The following is an 11521-nucleotide window of genomic DNA, read 5'->3' on the forward strand; positions in this document are numbered from 1 at the left end:
AAAGCGCGCGATGCAGTGACCGTCTTTGTCCGATGGCTAGCTAAAATGTTCTGCGAGGATGAACGGAGTTCACGTGATGGTGGATGCTCCTTGACGAGATCAGAAAGGCATTTGCTGTACCGCCTTCTCCTGGCGAGCCAGGGTATGGCACCTCGAAACCCACGAGGGGGGAGGGTCTGATAAAACAGGTGATCCACCAACCCTTGCCTCCGGTTTTGGATTACAGGCGTGCGCCGCCGCCACCACCCAACGGAAGATGCAGCAGACCTCTTCAGTTAAAAAAGAAAAACTAGGCGGGCCATTGATCTACTTGGAAATTGCACTTGCCTCGCCAATTACAGCTAATGCACCATCACGAAAAGATTGAGCCTCATCAGCATGCAAGCACATTTAATTTTAACGCGTGGGTTGGGTACGTTACCTTAACAATCGTGTACATTATATAATGAGTAACACGTTTCCTATGTAGTGGCGCAAATTGTACAATACATTTCATAAAATAAAACAAATGTAGCATACAATGCAATGAGCAACGTTGATTCCAACACATTGATGTTGCCAGATAACCGAAGGCATAAAACGTAATCTAGTATTACTCCAAGTTTAGTCTCATCAGATGACAACATGAAACACTTTGACTAATTTTAATTTGAAGTAAAATCGAAATAAAAAGGGAAATACCTCCTCCTGGCTATACAATCCAACTACACCGACCTTCTGTTATGGTCCAGACACTCGTCCTTCCTTTTCGCCTATCTGTAACTCTTATTTCCACTGCGTTGCAGCTCTAGAGTGCCTTTATTATTCATAGGCCAAAATGTTATCCTTCTTTGCTTGAATCCCCCGATTGATTTGTGAGCAACCTTGGGCCATGCAACCAGGCAAGATGGCAGGGTAAGGGAGTCGAGAAAGCATCGGGCCTCATGGCCTGGAATGTAGTGACATAAGGCGGGTTGTAATTTACGATAATGGCTCGGTAATGTGCAACTATGTTGCCAAAGAGAAGTGTTTCAGCATGGGCTGTTGCACCACAATGGAAGCAACGTTGTATGCAAAAATGAGGTGGTTAACATTCCAGCTTGACAAACAGAGAGCGTTTGACATCTGCGTATCAGTATTTAATAACAATTGTCACTTCAGCTGTACACAACAACAGATGTCCAAAGATACAATCACCTTCTGAAATAGACATTAAGTTCTACAGCTGCATTATTTGGAGAGCCATTGCCAAACAAATAATGGACTGGGCCATCCTCCACGGCTACGTTTACATTAACTCCACAGCAAGTACGATTTATTTTGGAAGCAGAGGTTTGCAAATCGTCAAGCTGCGTTAAAATGTAACGGGCGTTCACACACGCATCAGGACTGCTGCATGTGCTCCAGATCTTCTTGCTTCATCTTGTTCCGCAGGTGTTCACTAATTGCTGCTAAAGGATCAGCCTTAAAAGCTGGGTGACTCAGCACCTGGGCATGGCGTGACAGTTCATCTTCCCTGGTGGAATCACAAAAAGTAGAAGGGAAAGGTAAACGGCAAGACTCGAAACAATGATACACAACTGCTGGTGGCCAAAAAGAAAACTGTGACCGTTGTATAATCACAGGAAGTCTAACGAGCACGCTTGAACCGGACTTGACCCAAGATAGCCACCCCTATAACATGGCATCTACCCATGAAGTAACAGTCTTATAATAATAGTGCTTGTAGTGGCATGAATCAGTTACAGTATTAACTACTATAATGAGCCAAGAATGTCTGTGTGTCCCGCACGTGACGTCACTCCACGTCGGCCAGCCCCCCTCATTAATAATCATGAACAGGTGATGTCCTCCACATGGACCCCCCCTCATTAATAATCATGAGCGGGTGACGTGACTCCACATGTAGCACCCCCCCCCCCCCCCATTAATAATAATGAAGAGGTAACGTCTTCCAAATGAACACCCCCATTCATAATAATTAGCGGTGACGTCACTCCATATGGGGGGCTGAAGGGCCTCCTCCCCCCTCCTCAGCGTCAACTTACAACCCTCACTACCGGCAGAACCCTCACGTCACGTAACGCTATTGAGACATAAGTAAAAAAGGATGTCCTGATGAACAAGGGATTATAATCTTTAAATTAAATAAGTCTGTGTCACCGTGCCCTTACAAATTTCACACGCATTAATGCAATTAATATATCACGTCGCGGTCTGCTTTTCGCTTGCAAGTTTTAGAATGACTGAAATACACCCGTCCTTGGACGGGCAAAAGGCTAGTATTTAAGACTTTCCCTCAAAACTACAATATTTTATGGAGTCCTCTTGGCCATATTTCTTCCATATCAAATGGTAGATAAAGGAGATAGTATTGTTTGGGAGCTTATTTTAATAAATTTGAGTGCCGTTGCAGAATTACACTGAGTAATGATTTCCACTGCTGTGGATTATTTATATGTTTAGGCTTTAACTTAGGCAGTGTGGTGTTAGCATACTTACAACATCTTCTTTCGCTTGCTTTTTGTTATCTTGCTTGGATTACTTCTTTGGAGTGTGTCACTAGCAATGGCGGGAAAAAATTAAGAGTTACTATCACAATCAGAATCTTCGGAAATTTATATCAGCCAAATACTCTAAACGCAGGTTTCTAAATGTGGAGGGGAAACCGGAGGAATCTGAAGAAAAAGCCACACGACCACGGGACGAACATGCAAACTCTAAATAAACAGGTGTCAGGGTCGGGATTGAACCCACAACCTCCTGTATACCAGGCGAGATAGTTAACATCTAGCCACTGTGGCGCCCAATAATGAACAAAAAAAAGTTCAACTTGTATCGTGCCATGCAGGGTCCGCTCCCCCGCACAGAGAGAGGACGACTCATGGGCGCAGGGAACCACAGAGGAGCTGGGCAGGCTGAGAGCTGGTGCCAAATCTCCCCCCACCCATCGCCCCCCCCCCCCACCAAGTTCGACAATGCAGGTTCCACTGAACCGGAATGCTAAAATTTGTATTTTTGTAAGTCGTGGAAATAAATATTTTAAATTATATCCTGAAAATATTAACTTTTTAATAAAACCTTTTTAATCGCTTTTTAATAAAACTGCACACAATTGACAAACCATGTCTATTCGAAGACTACCAATGATATTTGTACAAATTATGCAGTTATTAGTTACAACTGAAAGAATAACCATTGTACATTGTGGCAAATCTCACAAACACACGAACAAAATATATCATTTACAGCCCCTTTGTCAGCCCACAGCAGGATAAAGGCCTCCCTATACCGTGTTGGCTGTGCGGGCTGTTTGACCATACTTCCCCACATTGGACAATCAGGGTTGGTGAAGAGGGGGCAGAGATTGGAAGAATCAGTTCGGATATCACGTGCCACAGATGTTAGCTGTGGACAGGAATAGGTCGCTGGGTTCATAGGGCAGTGCAGCAGCAACAACTATGACACTGGTTTTTTTTCGTCAAACCATACTATTTACATTACTTGAAATAGCTGTTCATTTGTTACAATGATTCACAAACAATATGAACGAAAAGCTTTCTTTGAAAAAATTTGTTTACAACTATAGTAGTATTATATATTTTTTTTATCCACACCATCCATCTATATTTATCCATTTTTCCTTTTGTAATATCAGGCAACTCTTCCATAGATCGGTTATGTGCAAAACATGGCTGAAGTGCAAAATAAAGTGAAGTATATACTAACAAATCACCAATTCCCCACCACCATACCTTGTGCATTTGCTTGTATTTTGTGCAATGGTGGCACTCAGCTGGTCAAGTTCTGGCAAGGCATTTGCCAGTGTGTGCATGTCTCCCACCACGGCCGTTTTGCTGCGCTTAATCCTCTCAAGCTGCTTCTGCCGGGCAATTTTTATCGCCTCAATTTCTGAATGCAAACGATGGGAGGGGATGGGAGGGATGGGAGGGGATGGGAGAGATGGGAGAGCATGTGAATGGGTTGACACCAAAAAAAACCTTCAGCTACATAAATTGCATAAATGTAAGACAATTAGCTATTGCTACCTGGGACATGAATATACGTTCTAAAATGTGGACTGAAATTATGACCATTATCATTCATAACAATTACATGATAACGGAGTGATCCAAAGTAATTTTAAGTAACGCATTTACCATATTAGTTATACAATGACCTGCAATACTTGCACCGCAAAGCCTTATTACAGACAAGAGAGATATAAAGATGGGGTTAAATTAAGCTGCTTTAAAAAGCAGGTACACACATGTAATACATTTAAAATATCTATTTACGGATAAAAGCAATTTTCAAAACCAGTGGATCACAGGAAGCAGGTCCAACAGTGCAATTGACCAGTTACAACTGTGGACATTTCAAACAACTTGATTAACGGATGACTGGGTCTTGAAAATAACTATAATTCACAGCTAAGAGAGGCATCTCACTGCATGTCTATTTTGGCATAAGCCGTGTTTTTTTGGAAGCCCATACACCCATCAAAAACTTGAAACAATTTTGGTAGATTGATTCGAAATACTGTAGGCCGCAGTTGAGTGACGATGGCTGTGTGTGCAAGTATGTATGTATGTATGCATGCGGTGTCAAGATTGGCCTCTGTGGAGGAGGCATGTGAAGGACGCTGCTGGACAGTTGGAGGCAGCCCCGCTCCAACAACAACGGACAGCAGAGTGACGCTCACAACAACGAGCGGAGCGCCAGGTGGATAAAATCCAGCAAGTTGGCAAAGTAGTGGGCCACAGCTGATGCATCTGCCAGTCAGCCAATGCATGGCACCTGGGTCTGTCCCGTGACCTCCTGTCAGCGAGCCTTCGACACTTCACGTGGCCTCAAGGTGCACCTGGCCTGGCACAGGCGCCTTGGTGATGTCACCGCCGCTTAGTGGCGAGTGGTGGGTGTTTTTGTTGTGCGTATGTTGACCTTCTTTCACAGCGTATGTGGCCAATCGTGCTATAATCGGAGGTGCAAGGGGGCAACCAGAGACAGAGCATCTCAATGAAGGCTATCTGACCATCGCAAAATAAATCTTCGTGAACTCCCTTATCAAGAGAATATTCGCCTCCCTGTGATACTGTTACACAATTTTAACGAAGCCTTCCTTTCCATCACCGTTGACTGAAGGAGCAATGACCAAAAATGCAACATGATCTTACTTTCTAAAAATCTATCATGTCTCATTTTCCTCTTGTCCTTCTTGGAAATCTGAAGCTTTTCACCTGAAACAGATGACATCATATAACGAAGCACAAAGGTCAACTGCTTACGTAATTTAATACAATCATCATATGCACAATTACACAAACCCCCCAAAACACATGTGCGCGTTTTATATAGTATATCCAGATTAATTTGAAATGTCTTACACGGAATTACATATGTTATGAGACATATATTATAAGCACTTAACAAAAAACCCTCCAAAGTCACACTTTTATTAGATTTTTTTAATGTTTGAAATATAAATCCCGTAGTAATACAGTAATAAGAAATCTCCACAGTGACATGTCATTTAAATCTGATTTTATGAATAGGTTATTAAAATTCATTGATTCGATTAAGTTGTGCAACATTTCACTTCATCCTAATTTCTGCTGTTGAACTCAATATAAAGAGTTCACACAGTCTTCCCGTACATGAGTGTCGCAAGTATATTGTCACAATTTTACAGCACTTTTCAAGGTGACAAATACGCTCAACCACGTATTAAAAACGCTAATAAACATAAAATAACAAATCATCAAAGTTGTGAAGATTAACTTGAAGCCAACATCTCGGGAAAGTGCCACTCTCTCCATGCAATTTCACAAATACAATACTAAACTGATCACAGCTATGTTTTAGGTTAACTGAATGAGTTTGCCTTATTTCTCCACACGACTGGCAGGTAGGATACCAACATTGAAACATTACACGTGGTGCATTGCTTTCCCAAGCAATGTAACATCAAGGTCTATAAAATGACAATTAAGCGATAAAAAAACACTAACCATAACATGCTATCAACAATGCAAGAACATTGTCATGAATATGCATGCAATGGCACACATCAGCATGGGAAAGCTTACTCCAGGTTTAGCTATATGTCTTATCTTTATCTGGACTACAATGATAATTTGTATCGTGCATGGTGTGCGACTAATATATTGCAAGTTAAATGTGGACCATGTATCATGACAACTCTGCAGAGGTGTGCAAATATAAATGTGATGGATCTACTCTCTGTTTGGTTCTGAAACAGATTACATCTGATTTATGCAACAAAAAGGAATTGGATTGGAAGATTGCATCAATCCTGCATGGACCAAAATGTGACCCAAAAAACACGAGGTCATGTCCTGAACATCAGATCATATTTGTTTCATTTTCGAGCTGGTACAATATAAAATAGTTGCAGGAGATGCAATTTGATTCACTAATTATTTTAAAATTGTGGTGTAACGCTCAAATGTTTGCACTTTTGAGATCTAGTAAACTGTATTATGAATGTACATACTTATCAGCACACCTATGTACTGTACAGGAAATCCTCCAGTGGGTCGAGCTAGCAATCACAAAAAACTGCATTGTCCAATGGTGTCAAGGTGGCCTTCACACCAATTTCAAAATGACTTTGCACTCCTCTCCCCAGTTGCAAGTGCTAAGTGAAAGCTGTTCCACAGTCAGCACCGAAGACGACCCTGACACTCCAATTGCACGTTTCTCTGGACGTATGCCGAGCAATGACAACCCGCTAATGAAAATACACTTCGAGTCAGAGGTCATCGTGCCTTTAGAAGTAGGAGCACTCCTACAGACACGTAATTGTCACCCAATTATGGTTTGCTATGGCTTAAACACACAACCGTTGCTGTTTAAGTAGGCATTACGTGTCAAAATCCGATGCAAAATTATTGTTTACACTGCATACCATTGTGGGTATATGCTTTATATATTATTTGGGTACAGCAGAGGTGCACTAGTTCGCAGGCCCAAATTCAATTTCCAGCCACTGTTAACATCAGTGGAGAGTGATATCTGTACTGGCACTGGGCACCCCGCCCTCGCTACCAAACCGCAACTCACTCGTGACGTGAAATACCGTGTGGTCAAACAACACCCATGACCAACGGTGTGGGGAGGCCTTCATCCAGCAGTGCACTGATGATGCCTGATATTAACCATATAATCTCTACACAGCTAGCACCACGTGGCCACGGGGCATTATGGCCTTGTAAAGCTCACAATTTAAAGTTTACTATGGTAGTTCCTTGTCACGGGGTCAAATCAGGTCATCATCCCTCGAGGATCAACAAAACAAGCAACACTTTATGGGGTGTGCAATTGTTTGATAAATGAACAGGACCCGACCAGAGCAATGTGCAATTGTGATCACTAGATCAGAACCACCAAGGTGGAGCACTGACCCAAACTCATTTGCGTGTTAACAATCTTGTATTTGACTTTCTATAATGTATACTGTATACTGGACTGAATAAGGGTTTACTCCCACGCCACTGAAAATCAACCCCGAGCAAAAAGTCCCACGAATTGTCACACAATGACCAAATGTGGAACAGGGCATGCCAGCCACGTGACCATAAACCCATTTATTTGGTCACTAGACCACCACTAAATGTCAGAATGTTATTTATACTGGAGGAATCCCATGAGCTATTAAGCTCTTTTTAACAGAGGTCCAGTAATGTAAAATGGCAGAGGGCTGCAACTCATAAATGTGATACGGTAAGATATCAACCCATATATTAAGACTTTACCGTAATTCAAGTCGGTAAAAGATCAAATAAGAGTTGGAAAATGAGAAGATGCCATTTTGCTTAACTTAGGTCTTGCAAACATCGTTGAGAACATCGCTAACAGAACAATAAGGCAACTGCGGTCACGGACCCGTTCTGCTGGAGACAACGCTCTTGCTGTCATCTTTGGTATCTTGCTGCTTGCTGCCATCATCTGTGTCAGTCACCGAGAAGAGCGAGCTAATCTGGGCCAGCACCGACACAGGCGTCAGCTGAACACACGGGAACACAGTAGCATTGTATTATTATTGAACTTCTTTCGCACCGTACGTCGCCATCCGTGCTAATCGGATGTATTAAAGACACACACGCACACTGTTCAAGTATTGTCTTGTCCATAAGATGTTTTTGGGGGGGGCGATTAGATTGCGTAAATATAAATGTTGTCGTTAAACCCGCCACCACCCGACACAGCCAATTAGTAAGGTTTGTCACGTAAACGGAGCATGTTAATGCATTCACTTTATCGCCCCTGGACGGATGATGGGTTGAATTTAGGCCACTCGCGATCACCTCGCGAGTCTCGCGCTCCGATGTTTAAACCATTGACAAGAGAGTACTCTACAGATAGATTTCAGAGCGCATTTATCAACAAATGTACTTTCTCGTCGACACCGCCCTCCCCCTCCTTCAGGACGTGGAGAAAATATAGCGTCATAGGTCATCGGATTCTCCAGGGTAAGTACAGATTCTGATTCGAGAACCCGCACTGGGAGCAGCGTTCGTTACGTCTGGCCAAATAACTACCACATGACCATGATGTGGGAAGATGTATTTTGTTGACATACATTTCCACGCGATAAGCCACTTCGTTGAGCTATGATTTGTGGCCAAGTCGCTTCTGATAATTAAGAAAATATAGCTCAGTGGGCTTTACCTGGCAAGACGAAAATAAATGTTTATTTAGATTTTTTTTTACCTTTCCCCCATCGTGTTGTTGCATTGATTGTTGCTGTAACGTTCTGAACCCACCTTTACAGGGCATCTGCGGATTCCCCCAGCATAATCAAAGACTCCGATTCTGGAAGGGCCACCCCCTCCAGCAGTGGATTATCTCAAGGGCTGTTACATAGGCCCACGCTATAAGGGGGAGATTGTTGGTGGTGGTAGTAACAGCAACATCATGGTTACTTGCGCGATGGCGGTGCGTGTCGTGGCTGCTGTACCGATGAGTCTTCGTCACCGCCGCCGCCACCACCGCCATCCTTTCCGGCCGCCCGGTGGAACTTCTGCCGCGCCCTTTTCACTTTGCCCATCGCCGCAGACGAGTGTCGACAGCCGCCGCCACTCGCCGTTCACCGCCGGGGGATCCTTGACGAGCTCCTAAACTCACGAAGCACGCCCGGCCTCGCGAAACACGTGGCGCGCATGGGGCCCCGGAACGCGCATAGTAAGGGGCGGGGAGTGGTTCCGGTGCCATGTCAGAGGTTTTTTTGTTTGTAAATTAATCTCCTCCAGTCTAATCAATCGGAATCTTTTTACTGGTAGGAACCTCCTTGTTACACCACCCCACAGGGGATTATTATGATTTATTATTTTATTTCTATTATTTTATTTCTATTATTCACCTACGTGACTTTACCGAAAAAAACCTAAGTATGATTATTATTTTTCGATTTAAAGCTTTCGTGACTGCAGGGATTCATCTTCTTGGTTCTTTCGGTAAAGTCACGTAGAAGGGAAGTAATAAAATAATAAAAATAAAACATAATAAAACAATTCTCACGACGTTTCGGCCACAACGCAAGCAGCCGTCCTCAGGCGAAGAATGAGAACATTATCAAGCTAGGAGCTTATATAGGTGTAGCGAGGAGGAGCGCCTTAACAAAAGAATGTGCATATGAAGAGGAATTTAGCATACCAATGGGCAATGCATAGGAGGTGGGCGGAGGGGTTTCAAAGTCGCATTATGCAGGATCAACAGCCCCCCCGTGGTGCTGTTGATCCTGCATAATGCATGGGCATAATGCGACTTTGAAACCCCTCCGCCCACCTCCTATGCATTGCCCATTGGTATGCTAAATTCCTCTTCATATGCACATTCTTTTGTTAAGGCGCTCCTCCTCGCTACACCTATATAAGCTCCTAGCTTGATAATGTTCTCATTCTTCGCCTGAGGACGGCTGCTTGCGTTGTGGCCGAAACGTCGTGAGAATTGTTTTATTATGTTTTATTTTTATTATTTTATTACTTCCCTTCTACGTGACTTTATGATTATTATCTTCTTGGTTCTTTCGGTAAAGTCACGTACAAGGGAAGTAATAAAATAATAAAAATAAAACATAATAAAATAAAATAATTCTCACGACGTATCGGCCACAACGCAAGCAGCCGTCTTCAGGCGAAGAATTTCTTCGCCTGAAGACGGCTGCTTGCCTGAAGACGGCTGCTTGCGTTGTGGCCGAAACGTCGTGAGAATTATTTTATTTTATTATGTTTTATTTTTATTATTTTATTACTTCCCTTCTACGTGACTTTACCGAAAGAACCAAGAAGATGAATCCCTGCAGTCACGAAAGCTTTAAATCGAAATATGATTATTATGTCCCTCCGTCCGTCGTGCAGGGAGGGGAGGGGCTGGGTGGGGAGGGTGGGGAGGGTGGGACTGGGTGAGGAGGGGAGGGTGGGGAGGGGCTGGGTGGTGGACTATACTCAACGTTTCACCTACTCACGCCGGCTTGTGCCCGCCCTCACAGTCGGCCATATTTGCGGAATACACCACGCCGCCGTTGACCCTGGCCATTGACTGAGCAACCGAACGTTCCTACCAGCTCCCTCCGCAGGAATGTGTTTTGTACTTTGAGAAATCCGATGAGCTATGAAGCTCGTTACAGCAAACAAACGATACAAAACGCAATAGGAGTGCAAAGTATAGGACGGGTAAACACATCACTTAAACAGGATATGCTGATGAAAACTAAACTATATTTTATCTTACCACGTCAAAATATTTATTTATAGTGGAGAAATCCGATGAGCTATTAAGCTCTTTTTCACGAATGTTCAGTAGGGGAGGGTCAGTACGTAACAAACAATTCAAAAAAGTATAGGAAAGGTAAACACATCACTTAAAAAAATATACAAATAAAACTAAACTTATATCTTACCAATTAAAGCCCATTGAGTTATTAACTTCTTTTTCAGAAACAACCTGGCCACACATGATAGTGCAACAAAGTGGCTCATGTGGAAATCTATAGCAGCAAAATACTAGAAATACATGAGGTTTATTTACATGTTTAGGTTGTATTCATAGAAGACTTCTCAACAGTCGGTGGGTGGTGACTGGACGCTACCGCTGCAAATTGTTTAGACCAGAAGGAGGCAGTGACTGTACCGGTCGGGTCATTAGTTACAATCCATTCATAGATACCCCACAATTCTGTTTGTGCTCGTCATGGCAATATGGTTCACGAGCTAAATGCCAATGTCGAGGTCTGCTGGCCACGAGGAGACGGCTTCGGGAGATATTTCGTGTGGTTTTTCCATTTATCCTCCTCCGTTGAAGCACCGACTACATAGGTGTTCTATCTGGTCCATAGTCTTGGTTTTATGGCCATATTTGCACTGCTGTGGCCTCGCTTTACCTGATTTTTAAAAAATACCACTTGATGGGAAGTCAACGGTTGTGATCTGACCCCTAGAATGGGAAAGTTAAATTTTGACCACTGACTAAGGGTGCTCAACATAATCTCAGAATCTGTATTCATTCTGGAGTAATCCTA

The 11521-nt window shown here is 43.1% G+C and overlaps 1 protein-coding gene across 1 annotated transcript; it reads right to left on the reverse strand.

The window, feature by feature from the left end:
* Positions 1-384: 384 nt before the first annotated feature.
* Positions 385-9170, reverse strand: SLX9 (SLX9 ribosome biogenesis factor). Its single transcript, XM_078871864.1, has 6 exons — positions 8963-9170; positions 7888-8008; positions 5157-5219; positions 3735-3891; positions 2482-2541; positions 385-1495 (listed from the first exon to the last, which is right to left on the reverse strand). Exons 1-6 carry the CDS (start codon positions 9050-9052, stop codon positions 1363-1365), a joined length of 624 nt encoding a protein of 207 aa, XP_078727990.1. The 5' UTR covers positions 9053-9170; the 3' UTR covers positions 385-1362.
* Positions 9171-11521: the final 2351 nt, after the last annotated feature.

The sequence above is a fragment of the Lampetra fluviatilis genome, chromosome 2, assembly GCF_964198595.1.
Source record: "Lampetra fluviatilis chromosome 2, kcLamFluv1.1, whole genome shotgun sequence".
In the NCBI taxonomy this organism is placed as follows: domain Eukaryota; kingdom Metazoa; phylum Chordata; class Hyperoartia; order Petromyzontiformes; family Petromyzontidae; genus Lampetra; species Lampetra fluviatilis.

Coding starts and splice junctions, on each gene's coding strand:
- SLX9 (XM_078871864.1), bottom strand. CDS start 9,052: ATGGGCAAAGTGAAAAGGGCGCGGCAGAAGTTCCACCGGGCGGCCGGA. Junction 5,220..7,887: donor CGTTGTCTCCAGCAGAACGG/GTCCGTGACCGC, acceptor CATCTGTTTCAG/GTGAAAAGCTTCAGATTTCC. Junction 2,542..3,734: donor AATACAAGCAAATGCACAAG/GTATGGTGGTGG, acceptor CGCCATTGCTAG/TGACACACTCCAAAGAAGTA.